This window comes from Sciurus carolinensis, chromosome 1 (assembly GCF_902686445.1).
Source record: "Sciurus carolinensis chromosome 1, mSciCar1.2, whole genome shotgun sequence".
Taxonomy (NCBI): Eukaryota; Metazoa; Chordata; class Mammalia; order Rodentia; family Sciuridae; genus Sciurus; species Sciurus carolinensis.
Genome location: NC_062213.1, coordinates 147,931,889 through 147,952,254, shown reverse-complemented (window position 1 = coordinate 147,952,254; position 20,366 = coordinate 147,931,889). Strand labels below are relative to the sequence as shown.

The following is a 20,366-nucleotide window of genomic DNA, read 5'->3' as shown; positions in this document are numbered from 1 at the left end:
TTGTTCTGTTAGCTAACTTTTAAAAAAATTTTAATATAAGGCCTAGAGTTCTGCCAGCAGTGGTAGCACACACCTGTAATCCCCGGGGGCTCAGGAGGCCGGATCAGGATGATCGAGAGTTCAAAGGCAGCCTCAGCAAAAGTGAGTCACCGAACAACTCAGTGAGACCCCCGTCTCTCAATAAAACACAAAACAGAACTGAGGATGTGGCTAAGTGGTTGAATGCCCCTGAGTTCAATCCCTGGTACATCCCCACCATCCCCCTAAAAAAGACCTACAGTCAGATTTCAATACTACTAGCACACACAGATATATCTGGCTGTCTTTTCCTTTCCTTAGAGAAACAGAAGTTTTAGATGAGAACATATAAAAGACTACAAAGTACAAAGGACAAACTCTCTCATTTAGGCAGAAATCTTTTGTTAATTCCTTGAATTCTTTATTTGGAATTCACAAACAATATTCAATCTCTTGCAAAAAATTTTTAAAAACATGTACTTTTAAGTTACTTATGCAGTATAAAAAATCACTCCAAAATCTACTGACTTATAACATAACCACTTCATTGTCTCTGAAGTTTCTGTAGGTTGACTCAGTTGAAGTAAGCAGTTCACTGAGGTTTACTAAAGTTTCAGTCTTGTGAGCCTCAACTGAACTATCACATCCAGAGTTATTCATTCACAAGTCTGATGTTTTGGTAAGGACAGTAGGAAAGTTAGGTTCATCTGTGAGGAGCCTTTTTCTCCATACTATCTCAGGATCATCTTGACCTGGCTTCTGTGTTCTCTATCTATGTGTTTCTGTAACAAGGGAGCCAGACATGCTTGACACAAGGCTCCTGAAAGTAAAAAGCAGAATCAGTCAAGTCTTTTTAAGACTTAGTAGACCAAACTGGTAGAGTTTCACCTCAGTCATACTCTATGATTAGAATACGTTATTCTGATTTTCCAAGCAGTTTATAAAGTAGGTAGAAAAAGATGGAACTGAAAACACACTGTTCTAAGCTGTGACCTTAACCATATTATGTATACTCCGTTTCCTCATCTGTAAAATAACAAAAGTATTTGTACTTAACTTAGAGAATTGTAACATGAACAAATAAGTTGACATAACTTATTTACGAACATATTTAGCACTTGGTAAGTTCTACAAATGTATTAATTACTAAGGTAAGTTCCTCATTCAATTAACAATTTAAAAGAGAATGTGTTCCTCAAAAAGTCAATCAAGAGACTTCTAGTTTCCAGTTTAGTATGTAAGGAGCTTAGAATTAATTATTCCACCTCAAAACACCTTAACAAGCTAGACAAAATGAAAAATGAAAAACTCCTAGATTTGTTAGAAAACTAAGTCAAAGGCTTCCTGCTGCCCCCAAATTTGCAGCAATAGACAGGCAAATACAGATTCATCAGAACAATATAGACAGGAAGGATGATGGAATTATCAGAGTGGGAATTTAAAGCATAATTAATATGCTAAAGGGTCTAATGGCAAAGGTAGGCGACATGAAAAAATAGATAATGCAAATACAGAAATAGAAATTCTAAGAGAAACAACAAAACATGCTGAAGAGTACATTGCAACAAAATAAAGAATGCCTTTGATAACTAGTAGACTACACATGGTTAAGGAAAAAATCTCTAGGCATTATTTGAGAATGTATCAATAGAAAATTCCAAAACTGAAAGCAAAGAGAAAAACTGGGTGAAAAAAATTTCCAGTCCCAAAACTGTGGGAAAACTCCAAAAGATGTAGCAAGTAATGGAAATGCTAAAGAAAGAAACCAAAGCAATATCTGAAGTAACAATACTGAAAACTTCCTCAAACTAATGTCAGACATGAAGACACACACTCAGGAAGCTCAGAGAAGACCAAATAAGATAAACTGAGAAAACACACACACACACACACACAAACACACACAGAGACAAGTCATATTCAAGCTTCAGAAAGATCAAAGATATGGAAAAGAAACTTGAAAGAAGTCAGAGGAAGAAAACATCTTATGCTGAAGAAATATTTTTGGTTCCACTTAACTGATATTTGTTTTAGATGTATTCAGTTTTTAAAACCATTCTCAACTGACATTTTGTAGTAGTATGAATTTAAAAATAAATTACTATTATAAGTACTGTTTTCCATATACTACACAATTTACTGTATATTCATGTTCTCTGTTAACTTAATATTTAACTCCAATAGCATCTGTCATTAAATAACCTTAAAAAGGTTAGATTTAATTTTATAATTAATTTTCTGAAATGCACAAAGTGTAAATTATTCAGTTCAAATAATATAATGTTCAAAAGGCAAATTTAGTTTAAGTATACCAACAAATTACAGAAAACTCCATCTAATTTTAGTTTCAAAAAAGTTATGCAGTATGAGTGGCAAAGATTTTCTCCCACTCTGTAGGCTCTCTCTTCACATTGCTGATTGTTTCCTTTGCTGAGAGAAAGCTTTTTAGTTTGAATCTATCCCAGTTATTGATTCTTTTTTTTTTTTTTTTTTTTTTTTCTTGTGCTATTGGAGTCCTGTTAAGGAAGTCTGATCCTAAGCCGACATGTTGAAGATTTGGACCTACTTTTTTTCTATAAGATGCAGGGTCTCTGGTCTGATTTCAAGGTCCTTGATCCATTTTGAGTTGAGTTTTGTGCAGGGTGAGAGATAGGGGTTTAGTTTCATTCTGTTGCATATGGATTTCCAGTTTTCCCAGCACCATTTGTTGAAGAGGCTATCTTTTCTCCATTTTATTTTTGTCACCTTTGTCTAGTATGAGAAAATTGTATTTATTTGGGTTTGTGTCCATGTCCTCTATTCTGTACCATTGATCTACCTGTCTATTTTGGTACCAATACCATGCTGTTTTTGTTACTATTGCTTTGGAGTATAACTGAAGTTCTGGTATTGCAGTACCCTCTGCTTCACTCTTCCTGCTAAGGATTGCTTTAGTTATTTTGGATTTCTTATTCTTCCAGATGAATTTCACGATTGCTTGCTCTATTTCTGTAAGGTATGTCATTGGGATTTTAATTGGAATTGCATTGAATCTGTATAGCACTTTTGGTAGTATGGCCATTTTGACATTATTAATTCTGTCTATCCAAGAACATGGGAGATCTTTCCATCTTCTAAGGTCTTCCTCAATTTCTTTCTTCAATTTTTTGTAGTTTTCATTGTAGAGATCTTTTACCTCTTTGGTTAGATTGAGTCCCAAGTATTTTATTTTATGTGTTTTTTTTTTTTGAGGCTATTGCAAATGGAGTTGCTTTACTTGATTCCCTTTCAGATGTTTCATCGCTTGTTTATAAAAATGCTTTAGATGTATGCGTGTTGATTTTATAGCCTGCTATTTTGTTGAATTCATTGATGAGATCTTGAAGTTTTCTGGAGGAGTTTTTTTGGATCCTCTAAATATAGAATCATGTCATCAGCAAATAGTGACAGCTTCAGTTCCTCTTTTCCTATTCGTATCCCTTTAATTTCTTTAGTCTGTCTAATTGCTCTAGCTAGTATTTCAAGAATGATGTTGAATAGAAGTGGTGAAAGAGGACATCCCTGTCTTGTTCCCGTTTTTAAAGGGAATGGTTTCAGTTTTTCTCCATTAAGAATGATGTTGGCCATGGGCTTGGCACAAATAGCCTTTACAATGTTCAGGTATGTTCCTACTATCCCTATATTTTCTAGTGTTTTGAGCACGAAGGGGTGTTGTACTTTGTCAAATGCTTTTTCTGCGTCAATTAAAATAACTGTATGATTCTTATCCTTAAGTCTACTGACATGATGGATTACATTTATTGATTTACAGATGTTAAACCATCCTTGCATTCCAGGGATGAACCCCACTTGATCGTGGTGCACAATTTTCTTAATATGTTCTTGAATACGGTTTGCCATTATTTTGTTAAGGATCTTTGCATCTATATTCATCAAGGATATTGGTCTAAAATTTTCTTTCCTTGATGTGTCTTTGCCTGGTTCAGGTATGAGGGTGATATTAGCTTCACAGAATGAGTTTGGTAGGGTATCCTCCTTTTCTATTTCCTGGAATACTTTGAGAAGTATTGGACTGAGTTCTTCTTTGAAGGTCTTGTAGAACTCGGCTGAGAATCCATCTGGTCCTGGGCTTTTCTTGGATGGTAGGTTTTTAATGGCTTCAGATAGAGCACTAATTTCCAGAATATATAAAGAACTCAAAAAACTCTACACCAATAATACAAATAACCCCATCAACAAATGGGCTAAGGAAATGAACAGACACTTCACAAGAGAAGATCTACAAGCAATCAACAAACATATGAAAAAATGTTCAACATCTCTAGTAATAAGAGAAATGCAAACCAAAACTACCCTAAGATTCCATCTCACCACAATTAGAATGGTGATTATCAAGAACACAAGCAACAATAGGTGTTGGCGAGGATGTGGGGAAAAAGGTACACTCATACATTGCTGGTGGGGTTGCAAATTACTGCAGCTACTCTGGAAAGCAGTGTGGAGATTCCTCAGAAACTTGGAATGGAACCACCATTTGACCCAGCTATCCCACTCCTTGGCCTATACCAAAAGAACTTAAAATCAGCATACTACAGAGATACAGCCACATCAATGTTCACAGTTGCTCAATTCACAAGAGTCAGATTGTGCAACCAACCTAGATGTCCTTCAATGGATGAATGGATAAAGAAACTGTGATATATATATATACAATGGAATATTACTCAGCCATAAAGAATAATAAAATTATGGTATTTGCAGGCAAATGGATGACATTGGAGAATATCATGCTAAGTGAGATAAGCCAATCTCAAAAAACTAAAGGACGACTGATCTCGCTGATAAGCAGATGATGACACATAATGGGGGATGGGAGGGGGCCAAGAATGGAGGAAGGAGGAACTGTATAGAGGGAAAAGAGAGGTGGGAGGGGTGGGGGGGAAGGAAAAAATAACAGAATGAATCAAACACCATTACCCTATGTAAATGTATGATTACACAAATGGTAGGCCTCTACTTCCTGTACAGACAGAAACAACATGTATCCCATTTGTTTATAATAAAAATAAATTAAAAAAAAAGAAAAGAAACTACAGGTCACAACCTGGGTCTTAGGATTAGCATCTGAAATGGTGATGGGGGACAGTCTGTGTTACTGAGCCCTTAATCTGAGATCTGATGTCATCCCCAAGTAGATAGTGTCATTATTGATTATATTATAGAATGTCCAACTGGCAGTCCACTACAGAATTGATTGATGTGGAGGAAACAGTCCACATACATTTTGGTGATCAGAAGTGTCTTTGTTGAGTGGTGAGTGTGAAATAAGGAGGAAAAAAAATAGTTTATCTTTTACATATCTATACTACCTTCACCAGTGTTTTCTATCTTAGAACCTATTTACTTCATCATAGTGACCCTAATTTGGAATTATTTTATTTCTTTTATTTATTTGCTAATGGCTCTTGTGTCTCCTGCTAAACAATACACTCCACAATGACAAGAACCACATGTCTCTTCAGCATCTTGTCATCCAGTACACTAGGTGCTCAACACAGCCATGTTGACTGAGTGAGGAGCACTAAGGTGCAACGATTCAGAGCAGGGATTTGAGCCCTACTACATGGGCTAACTGTGACCCTGGGCAGGATACTAAGCTGTGCTTCCACTCTCTCACCTGCAAAATGGGAGTTAGAACAGTACCTGCCTCTTAGGACTCTCTCGAAGATAAAATTAGTTGCTATACCTAAGGCATTTAGAAAAGCTCCTTGACAGGGGCTGGAGATGTGGCTCAATGGTACAGCACTTGCCTGGCTTGTGTGAGGGCCTGGATTCAGTCCTCAGCACCATAACAAATAAACAAAATAAAATATCCATTGACTGGGCTGGGGAGATAGCAAGCACAAGGCCCTGGGTTCAATCCCCAGCAATGGAAAAAAAAAAAAATCCATTGACTAAAAAAATATTAAGAAAAAGAAAAGCTCCTGACACATATGAGGGCTATAGAAATAATATTGCATGAAGAATATTTGAGGGGAAGATGATCTGGAGACTGGTGGAATGATTGCCATCTTCAGCTCTCTGAAGGAAGAACAGAAATGCAAAACTAGAAAGGAAGGCTCAGCTCATTATGAAGAATTCAAAGTAGCTTGAGCTGTCCTAGGGTGACCAGTTATTCCCAGTTTGTCTGAGACTATCTTGGTTTAAAAAAAAAAGTTATGCTGTTAAAAATATCAGTATCACTATCAGTAAAAATTTCTTTAGTTTACATCTAATAAAGTCTTAATTTCATTAATAAATATTTTAGTAACACTATATAAAATATTTATACAATATACAAAATACATCACCTATAAGTCTCATCTTTACTCCCCAAAATTTCCACTTAAAAACATTGGTGGCAGGGCTGGGGATACAGATCAGGGTAAAGCACCTGCCCCGCTTGAGGCCTAGCTTCATTCCCCAGCACTGCAATAAATAAGCAAATAAGGAAATTGGTGACAAATGCATGAAGTGGAATTATATACGATTATAATTACCTAATTAACATAACATCTAAATTAAACACTGAGAAAAAATATTTATTCTGCATATTCATTTATTTTCCAAATGTACATAATCAATATGGAAAATAAATTTTCAAAAATATGCCTTGCTGACTATATCAATTATCTTTGTGGATTTTTCACTCATTCACTGAAATGAATTTAGGTATGAAGAATATAGGTGCATTGTTTTCTTAAATAAAAAGTATATTAAAATATGTTATTAGATTTGATGATCCATGTAGATGTAACTTATAAACATTACCAATGACATTATTAAATAAATGAAATTCTGGATACTGAACTCCATAATTATTAAAACAGCTGCTAAGATACTTAAATGTAAAATAAAACCATGAAAAATGAAAAAAGAACAAAGAATTTGATTTAAACTGTAACACATTTAACCCCTTCGAACCTAATAAAAGAAAGTGATATTTTTAGAATATTTTTTATTTGGACAACAGGCATATTGGAGTTAATCATATTTTGAGGAAGAATTGTCATGATTTTGTACTATAGACAAAATGTTTTTGTTTTTTGTTTTTTTCTATGGCACTGGGAATCAAACCCAGGGTCCTATGTATGCTAGGCAAGCATTCTATAACCCAACTATTTCTTCAGACCCAACAAAATGTTTTGGTTTTTGTTTTATTTTTCAAAATTAAGGAGAGGGAATTTTGTGGGCCAGAACAGTGCATATGTATACTGGAACATAGTAGGTTAATAAATTAACCTAAATAATCCTGATAATTCAAAACATACTTTCGTGGATAATCCATGTTTTCAAATGACATACAAAGTCATTTGGAAGAAGGAATCAGGATTCATTTCTATTTATCACATATTTCTTTTTCTTTTAAATGTATTTACTTTTTTAAAATTATATTATGTTCAGAAAAAAGTGATTCTGTGACACATCAGTTTTCAGCTTTTGTTTTTATTCCACTGTTGAAGGCTACAAAAGTAAAAGCTTCCCAAAATAAAAGGTGGCAAACCAAACAATGAACATAAAAAAGTCAAATCTAATCAAAAGATCCATATATAAACATCTACATGGAATCACTCTTAAAAAGTTTATTTAGCATAGTAAATAATTTGATTCTTTTACCCCAAACAGTACTTGATTAGCATTCATGAAACATGTATTTTTATCTCCTAAAGTTGTACCACTGGTATATTTCTATTAAAAGCAATAAACATTGTACTAAACTAATTGAAATTTATTTCTATACTAATTTAATTCTTTAACCATTATTCCTACTTCCTCATCCAAAAAAAAAAAAAACCTTCATGCTAATATCTGGACAAAGCACACTATATTTATACTATTTGGACATTTCATTTGAAGCTTACAAAAAAACTAAGGAAGAAACTAAAAAGAGAAGTTTGGAAACAGGAGGGGGGTAAAGAATTTTTCCCAGAAAGAATTTTCCTTTCTCCCCTTAACAAGTAAGAGGGAATGAGGGTTCCTTCAAGAAGGTTCAGTGGGGAAAAATATATAAGAAATAAAGTTGAGAATAGGCTAGCTGAGTAAACAAATTGAAATAAAAATAACTATAAAAAGAGTTGCTGTTGCTGCATGTCATGAAAAGTAGGAGAAGGAAGCAATAGTTAGATAAAATAAAAGCACTGGAAGTGAGCAGAGCTGTAGCATGGCCTGGCTATGTCATGTACAATGAGCTCCATGACTCAGGATCCATGACCCTCTTCATTTGGTTTCAACTTCTTCATATTAATAGGGAGGGGAATTAAAATGTGCTCCTCTAAAATTGCCATTCAACAGTCATATTTATGTCCATAGTAATTAAAAAACAATCTAACTCGCATTAGCTATAAATAAATAAAATTAAATTGTTCACTTAATTCAGATTAAATTAATGGCATAAAAGTATAACTTAAGAAAGCTGGGTTTTTGGTTTTTTTTTTTTAAACATATCTTACTCTTCATGGCAACTCTTCACATACTTTCCTCCAAGACAGGCCCAAATGCCACCACAGAATATTTTTCTATGGATTATACACTCATTTGTTCAATGTGTCTTTTAAAATATGGAATCTAAGACTAAGATTGTTTCCAGTGTTTGATATGTGCATAATTAATAAACTTACTACTTAGCTGGAATGGCATATCTTACTCTAGTAAATTAAGACTCTGGCAAATATATAATACATTCTTTGTGGTAAATGCTCTGGTAAAATAACACTGATAGTATAACTGTTTAAACAATCATACCTCACACTATGTGATTATATTGAATATAGACTTAAAACTTTTAACTTACTATAATTTTACTGCCAAAGAAATCTACTCCCAGATAGTATACTGAATTTTTAAAAAATTATTTAAAATTTAATGAAAATGTGATAAAAATAAGAAAAACAGGAGCACCAAAAACATAGCTGATAATGTGATATATTCACTTCTAGCATGTTTTACGTGAGCAATACCGTCACATTAGGAATAAATAATATCCATTTCTATGGCCATCCTTCGTAGATCCAAGAAGTGTTCTATTTAATACTCTGAAAAAGTATCACCATTACAGTTCTTTGCACTCTATAAACTTGGTTACTCTTTCATTGTTCACTTCACTTTATTAGAATGTACAGTGCCTGAATATATAGGCCCTATTAATTTCCTTAGTAGCTCAATCTAGTATCATAGTTGACAATTAATTCCATCTGTATGTTGACAACTCATAAAACTGTATGTCTAGCACAGACCTCTCTCCTCAACTCCAAGCTCGCATGTAAAGTGCACGCAGACACATAAACAAACTTCTATTACATGTGTATACATGTTTATTCCATATGTCCCAAACCAAATTCTGTTCTCTACCCAAACAAGCTTCCCCATCCTTAACTTTCTCTGTCTCAACTAATGACCACCATCCTCAGGCAGTCATCTTTGACTTCACTCTCTAATACTCCACACCCATTCTATCAACAAATTTTATTGGTTTTGCCTTCAAAATATATCCAGAATCTGACCGATTTCTCCACATTTGACACATTTACCATCTTGGCTAACTCTCACCTTTATGCATTATTCCAGTGACCTCCAAACAAATCTTCCTGCTTCTATCTTTACTCATTCTCACATTTCTGAGTGATCCTTTTAAATATAAAAGGATCACTCAGAAATATAAGGTAAACCACATCAAAACTCTGGAATGGCTTTGTTTTACTCAGGAGTAAAAACCAAAATCCTTTCTATGGCCTTTATCTCTCATATATTATTTCTTGCTACTTTCTGTATTGCTCATTCTCAATTTAGTCAATCTGTATTTTCTAAATATCCTTCAACAAGCATGTAGTTTTTATGAGCAAAAAGAAGTTTTTTTAAAAAATTTACTTTTAACTTTTTTCTAATTATTTATATATGACAGTAGCAAAAAGAAAAGTTTTAAAAGATAAAACTGAAAGAGCAGCTGGGGTTGTAGCTCAGTGTTAGTGAGTTTGCTTATTATGGCATGGCCCTGGGTTCAATCTTCAGCATCACAAAACAAAACAGAAACAACAAAAACAGTATCATGCCTTTTTACCCAAATGTTTTCACTATCAAGTACAGACTTAAATACCAAGGTCTAGCACCTTTAAAAGAACTAAGTTACCTTACAATCTATGTGGGTTTCTAGGGCCTTGACTGCCTAAGCTCCTGAAGAAGACTTTAGTGAAGAAAGTCTTCTCAAATAAATCAAAACATAAATTCTGGGTATGGGACTGAAATACAGTTCTCGAGTCTTTTGTTATTTACTAATCTTGATACCTTGACTAAATCACTATTCTCTGATTCAGTTTTCTTATGTATAAAGATGAAGAGATTAATCTGTAGGGCTAATCATAAACTTGGTGCTTCACAAAAGAAATAAATAACAAAAATACATCTAAGACTGAATTTTCTCCAGTAATGCTACTGAATGTTCTAAATTAATCTACACCTATAAAAGAATACCGAAGCAAAAAAAAAAAAAAGTAGCAAATATCAGAGTCCTGAATTTTATACAACTTCAAAGACCACATCTGGGAGACTGGCATGTGTACCTAGGAAACCAACTCGGAGACAGCGGTCGTGTGGCTCACTCTCTAGGAGCTGCAAGCGCAAAGAAGCCACAAACCCACAGTTTCTGTAGAAAATACTGACTTTATTCAGACATTGTATGGCCTCGGGGTGGGGATCAGATGGCTCCAGGTGACCCGGGGGTTGAATTTATCTGATAAGGTGTTAGGGAACTGCTTCTAACTGAAACAAACCTCCAGGTAGGACAAATCACTCGGGCGAGAGAGTTGGAATCAAGTTCGTTTTCTCCGTAGCGGGTCCGTCCTAACAATTGTGTCACCCAACCTGAACCACTCACCGGGTCAACCGGGCTGTAAGAACTTATGAGCTGGGAAGAAGAAGCCCAGATCCTGCGCAGTACAACAAATCGCTAGCCGGCCATCGGCTCCTGAGACCGTTGCTAAGGAAACCGGCAGGGATCCAGCTCAGCCCATCACCGCCTTCGGGGTGGAGAGGAAGGCACTCCGGGAGTAGTTACGTGATGACGCACGAGGGGGGCGGGGCAGCGGTGACCGGGTCACGGAACGTGTTGCGTCCCGCCGCACGTGCGTGCAGTGCTGCGCGGGCTCCGGAAAGGTGGGGCCATGGCAAGTGCTAGGGTCCCTGTAGATGTAACTCTGCGAGAAGCCATCCAGCGAAAATTGCGGAGATTTTCAAAACTGAGAGGTACCAAAGGAGGAATCGAGACCTCTTGGTCAATGAAGAGGGAGGGTGCCTTCTGTGCATTGCCACGCCCTGACTGCCTCCTACCTGCAGTCTTTGAGTTGCTGACCCAGGAATGGCTAATACTCCCTTTGAGTTTTTTTGTCACCGTCCTCTCTTTGCATTATTCTTGTTGCTTTTTTAAACTTTATTCCTAGTATTGTAGATATCAAAAATAAAGGAGGAAGGAGAAAAAATTATTAATACGTCTAGTGAAGCTCTAAATAGAAGTTATGCATTGTTTAGTTCATTAGTAGAAATTATTTTAAGTGAATCTAAAAGATCTGGAGCACGATGTTTTGACCCTTACAAGTAAATTTGGTTTTGTCTTCACTCCCGACCTCCTACACCTCAGGAAGTCATTCTGTTATGCAAATGCTTACTGAAAGGGGAAACAAAACAGAACAAGGAGGAACTATGGTTTAAAAATTTTAAGTGAAGTTCGGTATTTAAAAACAGGCTGTGCCACTTATCATTTCTTATACAATTATCTAATAAAAGTGATTTTATTTCCAATAAGTGGTTGTCTAAAAAATACTAGTATTTGGATAACAGTAAAATATTCTGCACTATTAAACCCTAGCTTCCAACTCCTGTTTCTTAGCTAATAAAAACCCTGTTCATCCTTTTTTATTGATAAAGAAGTGACTCAAACTGTTTACCAAAAGTGCAGTCTGTATTTTAACGAGTTCATCAGGGAATTGGGACCTTTTCTGTTATGCAGAACCTGGTGTTTCAGTCCAATAGCCTTTGGAAACTTTAATGACTCATTAAGGTAATAAAAAAACGAAGAAATAAACAGCAGCATAGATCCTTCCGTTGAATGTTTCTTAGCCAACAAGCACTAAGTGGCCCTTATATATGAAAATTTATTTTTAAAGCAGGATAGTCAATTATTTGGTTCTTTATATATTATACTTTTCTAAGAATTGAAATAATGGTCTGTGGCAAATTAAAAGAACCTCACTTAATCAAGAAACATTACATTTTTTAAAATTTCTAAAAAAACAGTTTTTACTGTAGACCCTAGAGGGGGAAAAAATTGTGAGCAGTCCTCATTAGAACTATTTTAATCATAAAAACAGGACACTAATTATTCCCTAATTTTCAAAAGCAGAAGATACAATTTTGAAGAGAATTATGAAAGCTATCTTTTTTCCTGCCTTCTAAGAGAGGCAAACTTGGAACAGCTAGGAATTTTGATAATATTTTGTTATCATTTTCTTTCTTTTTCTAAATAGGCAAACCTGTGGCAGCTGGAGAATTCTGGGACATAGTTGCAATAACAGCAGCTGATGAAAAGCAGGAACTTGCTTATAGGCAACAGCTGTCAAAAAAGCTGAAAAGAAAGGAATTACCCCTTGGAGTTCAATATCATGTTTTTGTTGATCCTGCTGGAGCCAAAATTGGTACGCATTTTATGAACAGGTTTATAACACAAGATTCTGGGCAGAATAATAATTGAAGAAAAGCTTTTCTGTGGTTCACAGTTTAAAAGCTCCACCCTTGGTCTTTACAAACTTCAAAATTTGAATGTAAATTGATTCCTTTTTCCAAAAGATAAAAGGCATAGCAACTGTTCTTAACCCATTGTGACTTACAGTGTAAATTTTTTAGAATGTTATTTGAAAGAGAATTTTATTAGTTATACCGAGATCCGATATGGTGAATATTCCTTTGGACGTTATCAGTAGAGCTTCTAAGATGCCTCCTAACCTCACTGTTTCTTGAGAAATTTACATGAAGAGGGAAATCAGGAAAAATAATTAGATGCATCCATACGTACATATATCATGTATACATAGCTGCTTGGGAACACAGCACAATGTAAAGAACACAAGTCTAGTGGTTTAAGTATCATAGAATATTTTCCTGAAAATTCCCATTTAGTTCTGCTTTGTCCTTTGACCTTCCTTCTTTCCTTTGCAAACAAAATTATTTTCATGAACACTGTTTTCTTTCAGCTTAAAGCAAAGCCCCTTGCTACCAGAGATCGCATGTATGTGTGTGACTCTAGCTTTGTTCTTATTAACCAGTATTGTCTTAATTCCTGCAACAATGAAGTGAGTACTTGTATTATTCCCATTGATAAGAATCTAAGGTACAGATCTTGCTTAGATGGTAGTCAAGTGTGGTAGTTACGTTTAAGATGACTTTTAGGAAACAAGGTCCTAAAAAATCTTTTTAGAAAGAAAATTAAACTTGTGAATTTGATTATGTCACATAGAATTATTAAAATAGCTTTTATGATGTGTAACTCCATATATTTATACTTCACAGACTTCCTGTGTTAAGTATTGTATAATTTATTATTTCTTTTTTTATTACTATTTTTGGGAGAATATTAGCAAATCTTTTATTACTGAGGACCCCTCTCTAGGTATCTTTACTAGTATTCATTTGTTCTATTTGCCATGAGATGTATTTATTTAATTTTTTGCCAATACCTTTGCTATCAATTTTAGCCAAAAACATATTCTTATCCTTAACCTTAAAATAAACTTATCCTTAAAATTATAACCTTAATTTTAGTAGGTTTCTATTAAACAACAAATTTTCCTTTTTATTTATTTTAAAGGAAATGGAGGATCAACACTTTGTGCTCTTCGATGTTTGGAAAAGCTATATGGAGACAAATGGAATTCTTTTACTATCCTGTTAATTCACTCTGGTAAATTTATAACTTTATTAATTTTTATTTTCTTTTGAATTATCCTACCTTTGTTACCTTGGGAACTTTTTCTCCCTTTTCTCTACTTTTATTTATTCTTTGGAATTATTTTACTTTGAAAAAAATATTTCATACTTTTCTTGCTATTTTAGGTAATAAGTGTAAATAATTTTCACAAAATTTATTCTTAAAATTGTTCATCACATACATCATCAACTGTTCATGGATATTGTTTTGTCCTTCATACGCATGTAGAAAACTACTCTTCCTTAAATGGAACTCATCAAAATGTAATCTTTTCTCAAGAGTCCTTTGTAGGAGAGGCCAAGTTAGCACTGTTATTACTAGCCTTCTGAAAACTTTCAGTCTAGCATTTTTGTCTGATTATTATTAGCCAAAGGCTATAATCCTTAGAGTTTTAGAAACATAGGGAAAAAATGAGAAGACATGGAGTTGTTGAGTTAATATACCAAGGGGAAAACACACAGAGATAAGGAAATTTTAAAACAGAAAATTGGAAGGACATAATTTCATAATAAAGGGTAGGTTTTTTTAATATTTACATAAAGCATAGTTTGAATACACTTTATTGTGTGAAAATTGCAATTACATGGAAACCTCTGTTATTTTTCTCTATATGCTGGGGGACTGATGGAAACTTTGTTATAAATTGGTACTGGTCCAGGGACATAGTTTTAAAAGACTCATCTACATAGTTTCTAAGGCCCTTTCCATTTCTTACCATTTATGTATAGGATCATGATTCTTTGTATTGATGATGGCAACAAAGTGCAACCATGTTCTGGTTTCTAGACTAATGAAAAATGTAAAACAATTCAGTTTATAGTTTTATTCTAGAAAAGTAACTATGACTATTACCAATTTAGTGGAAATTTCAATTAGACACCAGAAGATATATAATTAGTAATATAAATCTACATCATGTACAGCCATAGAAAGAAAATGATGTACCCCATATGTGTATGATGAATCAAAATGCAATCTGTAAAAAATTTTTTTTTAAAATTTTAAAAAAAGAAATATAGTGGGCCCTCTGTATCCATGGGTTCCACATCTGTAGACTCAACCAACCATTAATAGAAAGTATTTGAGAAAAAATAATTGTATACTAAACATTCACATACATTTTTCTTGTCATTATTCTCTAAATAATATGGTATAGGAACTACTTAATACATTATTTTAATAACATTATATTACAGTTCATTAGAGATTATTGAAAGTACACAAGAGGATACTGCATGCAAATACCATGTCATTTTGTATAAACTACTTGAGCATCCATGGACGTTGGTATCCCCCTGGGTCTTGATCCAATTTCTGTGAATGCTGAGAGACAGCTGTAGATAATTCTTTAGTGCTAAATTTTACTATTAGCTAGTCTTGGAAAAGGGAAAAATAGGAAGTTATAATTAGCTTTAATTTGTTGAACAATGTACTATGAGCCAAGTACTTTATCTGTATTATTGATCTCACAAAATATGACAAGGCAAGTATTATTCCACTTTTGCTGATTTGGAGTAAGTCCAAAGATAAAAAGCTTAAAGGTGGTGAACCAGGTTTGAACACATTTTTATCTAACTCTTTCTACTAAGGTAAACTACCTCTCACTCTAATTATTTGCATGAAAATGATGTACAATATTTAAAGTAAGAGAACACTTTTTGATGAATTAAGAAGTTACAATGCTCATCTTAGAAGGAAAATTCCTGTGTAAGTGAAAAGTAAATTTTTAAATGTTTTTAAATAAATTTTCCTTTTCTTATTTTAAGTATATATAATAATTTGAAGAAAGATAGTACACCTGAAAACAAGAGTTTATTAGAGAATTATATTTTGGATTGTTACATTGTGTTTTTTATAATTTTTTCTATTAAGTAAATTTTTAATGTGTGAATTTAAGAATGATTGAAATTTATTTTTTAAATGTAGACACAAGATCAAGTTTTAGACCACAGTCCTTCAAACTTATTATATAATTGATTCAAAACAATTTACAGGCTCTATAATATATTAGAATTTGTATTAACTTAAAATCTTTAAAATTGTATTATATCAAATGACTACAGGGGAATTGCTCTTTCAATTTTTAATCTGGATGTCACTATCCTTTCCTGAATTATTATAACATGGAATATATTAAATATAGAGATACTTGAATTATAACAGATGTCCCTGGGTTTTGAAATATTTCATAAATAATAATACATTTTTAAATGTTTATTCTATTCTTTTAAAATTTTGTAGGTGGCTACAGTCAACGCCTTCCAAGTGCAAGTGCCCTGGGGAAAATTTTTACTGCATTACCACTTGGTAACCCCATTTACCAGATGTTGGAATTAAAACTAGCCATGTACATTGACTTTCCCCGACGTATGAATCCTGGTATTCTTGTAACCTGTGCAGATGATATTGAACTTTATAGTATTGGAGAATTTGAGTATATTAAGTTTGATAAACCTGGCTTTACTGCTTTAGCTCATCCTTCTAGTGTGACGGTAGGTACCACACATGGAGTATTCGTCTTAGATCCTTTTAATTCTTTAAAACATAAGGAACTTGAATACACATGTTGCCATTGTTTTCTTCATAAGCCCAGCATAGAAAAGATGCATCACTTTAATGCTGTGTTTCGACCTGGAAATTTTTGTCAACGGGAGTTTGCTATGGGTGACACTCCCTATCTCCAATTAGACTCTGAGTATGTCTATACAGATAGCGTATTTTATATGGATCATAAATCAGCAAAAAAGTTACTTGCTTTTTATGAAGAAATAGGCACACTGAACTGTGAAATAGATGCCTATGGTGATTTTCTGCAGGCCTTAGGACCTGGAGCAACTATAGAGTACACCAAAAATACATCAAATGTCACTAAAGAAGAATCAGAATTGGTAGATATGAGGCAGAGAATATTTCATCTTCTTAAAGGAACATCACTAAATGTTGTTGTTCTTAATAACTCCAGATTTTATCACATTGGAACAACTGAAGAATATTTATTTCATTTTACTTCAGATAATAGTTTGAAGTCAGAGCTTGGCTTCCAATCCATAGCTTTTAGCATCCTTCCAGATACTCCACCATGCTCAGGTAAAGCATACTGTATCATTCAAAGTATATTGGATTTAAGATGTTCTGTGGGAGCTGGCTCAGTTATAGAGTATTCCAGATTGGGACCTGATGTGTTTGTTGGGGAAAACTGTTTTATTAGCAATTCTTATATCATAACAAAAGCTGTGCTGCCTGCATATTCTTTTGTGTGTTCCTTAAGCTTGAAGATAAATGGACACTTAGAGTATTCAACTATGGCATTCGGAGTGCAAGACAACTTGAAAAATAATGTTAAAACATTATTAGATATAAAGTTACTTCAGTTCTTTGGAGTCTCTTTTCTGTCGTGCTTAGATATTTGGAATCTTGAAATTACAGAGGAACTATTCTCAGGAAATAAGGCACATCTGAGTTTGTGGACTGCTCGCATTTTCCCAGTTTGTTCTTCTTTGAGTGAATCAGTTATAACATCCCTAAAGATGTTAAATGCTGTAAAGAACAATTTACCATTCAGCCTGAATAGCTATAAGTTGTTTTCAATTGAAGAAATGCTTGCCTACAAAGATGTAGAAGACATGGTAGCATATAGGGAGCAAATTTTTCTAGACATAAGTTTAAAAAGCAGTCCGATTTAGAGATATCATAAATATTGTATATTTTGCCCTTCTCTGAGGAAGATTACAAATACAGACATTATCTGTTGACATTTTTGGGAGGATTTAGTAAAGCAAATTAGTGAAAACTGTATTAATTGCTGTACTATTTTAACACAAAAAATAGACCATTTTGTTATTGAAGAATATTTCAAGACTGTCTTAAGAAAACAATTTTTTGGATGTTTTTCTCTGTTGTAATTTTTTTTAAATAAGGATGGATATGTGGAACACTCTTTTGTTTACATCATGAATAGTAGTTTTAAAGGTAATTTTAAACACTAGTCTCTTTAGAACTTTCCCATCTTCTTTTGGACTTTGGTTCTAATAAAGTTTTAAGTGTTATTGGCAATTTTCTCCCCAAATATAGTCCTATTTTTATAAAATAATAAAAATGACACATTACAGGGTATTCCAAATACTGTAGGAATACTTTTTCAGAAACAAATCCATAGCTGACAATTTCAGATTAAATCAATGCTTAATATATAGAGATTATTTTAATTGATAAATAACTAGATACAAGTTTTCTAAAATTGATGAGAAATTGTCTTATTGGTCTTATCAAAATGAAATGAAATAAATATTTTATCCTTTTATACTTGAACATGTATTAGTATGTCTTATATCTTTTCTCTGAAATTCCATTCCATAGGAAAACACATGTGTGCTTACATGCACATATACATTCATAAAAATCAGTTATCTGTGGGGAAGGTGGTAGGAATAATTGAGGTTCATTGATGGTCATACAGTTTCACCATGGACATTACATTCATCTTCTCCTAACAATCCTTTTAATAGAACTGTTAAGTTACCAGGTGAACTGATTTTACTTTCCATTTTTATTTTCTGTCCACATATTAGTGGTAATGCTTTGAAGCATTAATTGGCCAAAAGGTAGACAGCAGGAGCAAGGCAAAAGAACAGAAAGCTGTGATAGTACACAGATGATAAACAGCTTCAAGTAACTAAAATTGGCTGGAATCCCAGGCTATATATTCCTATTTTGATATAAGCACATAAGTGAAATGTCTAATCAAATTCTAATAAGTAATTACATGATATGTCAGAGTTTTGTATTCCAAATTAAATTGAAATAAGAACCAGTTTTTCTCCATTAAGAATGATGTTGGCTGTGGGATTAGCATACATGTATAATTACATGAATGGTATGAATTTACATCATGTATAACCATAGAAACAAACAGATGTACCCCATTTGTGTACAATGAGTCAAAATGCAGTCTGTAAAAAATAAAAAATAAATAAGTTTTTAAAAATGAGAACCAGCTTTATTTATATATTAACATCAATATAAAAATAATTGGAAAACTAGAAATGACTTGTCTGAAACCCTTAATTATTTTTGTATGGACATATTTTTTCTTAAAGTTCTTCCCAAGGAGAAAATAATAAATGTATAGTGGTTATTTTAACATTTATTGATTTACTTATAGAGCTTTCAGAGAATTTTATGTGTTTTTCATTAAAGGTTCAAGAATATAATTTTACCTAAAGTGCTGTTAATTTTGAGACTCACTATTAATTTATGTTCTACTAAGAAAGAGAAAACACAACCAATAAAGTATGACACATTGCTTTCTTGGTTAGTTTTTTATGTATATCAGAGATATCTTCAGTACATTTAACATAGACTTTTATAATTTAACCTTTTGAATGTACATATAAAGGAACAAGAAGTGAAATGTGGAAATTTCACCAAGACATTTATGTAGTTTTACAAACTCTTCTGAAATGCTTTCAATTCACAATTGTTGATACCCGCATATCCACCCAGAACCATCTTCTGTATCATCAAAGTTATTAGTAAGACTACATTAGAGTGCCCTACCATGCTTCTGTCTAGATTTTTACACCAAGTTGCAGGTACCTTGCACCTGGTCTGCAAGTTCTGATGCTGATCCTTTACTGCTTGACAAATTGAGTTTCATTTTTGCTAAAGTTTAATCATGTCCCTAAAAAATAGGTGGCCTCAATTCAAAGTCAGCAGGAGGTTTCTAACAAATTGATATGTCAGTTATGAAAATAATTGGTAACTGTAAATGACTTGTCTCTCTCATGTTTAGTGGGGTGTGTGAGTGTGTGTATGTGTGTGTGTGTGTGTGTTTTCCTCAAAGTTCTTCCCATAGAGAAAACTTAGTAACTATTGTTAAACATGTATTGATTAACTTTCAGAGCTATCAGAAATTAATGTTTATCATTTATTAAATGCTTAATATTATAGTTTACCTAATCTTAATTTTATCATAATCCTACACAATACATGCATTCTAGTTAAAATATCTGTTCAAAAGTCGTGTCTGTCTCTTACCTTGATATGTATTGGTTGGTGTGTAGTATCAGAACCACACATGTACCAACACTGTACCTAACTTAACTGACAGTCACATCCACAACTTTGACTAAGTTCACATGACAATTAACTACATTACACTGCTACTTGGATAATAGCTGTTTTTAAACACTATCAATTCTATGATACACTATGTTGACATGAGAAAAAAAGATGAATTAGGAAATGATTTAAACTTTAGTGTGCATTTGTTTAAAACTTAACTTAATTCAACCCTGTGATGATAAGGGGGGACCTTTTTTTTGATTAGTGACTCAATTTTGTGACAGTCACAATTTTTTTT

General features: G+C 33.4%; 2 protein-coding genes across 2 annotated transcripts in view; one reads left to right on the top strand and one right to left on the bottom strand.

Annotated features, from left to right (window-relative positions):
• The window catches only part of Lrriq3 (leucine rich repeats and IQ motif containing 3), a 198,521-nt gene extending 187,489 nt beyond the window's left edge, over positions 1 to 11,032 (bottom strand). The window contains exon 1 of the mRNA XM_047566903.1: positions 10,904 to 11,032. The gene's annotated coding sequence lies outside the window, so the exon portion shown is untranslated. The remainder of the gene's footprint in view (positions 1 to 10,903) is intronic.
• Positions 11,033 to 11,155: 123 nt separating this feature from the next.
• Fpgt (fucose-1-phosphate guanylyltransferase) lies at positions 11,156 to 18,919 on the top strand. Its single transcript, XM_047555386.1, has 4 exons — positions 11,156 to 11,271; positions 12,549 to 12,716; positions 13,886 to 13,978; positions 16,247 to 18,919. The coding sequence occupies exons 1-4, from the start codon at positions 11,190 to 11,192 to the stop codon at positions 17,686 to 17,688; spliced, it is 1,785 nt and encodes a 594-aa protein (XP_047411342.1). The 5' UTR covers positions 11,156 to 11,189; the 3' UTR covers positions 17,689 to 18,919.
• Positions 18,920 to 20,366: the final 1,447 nt, after the last annotated feature.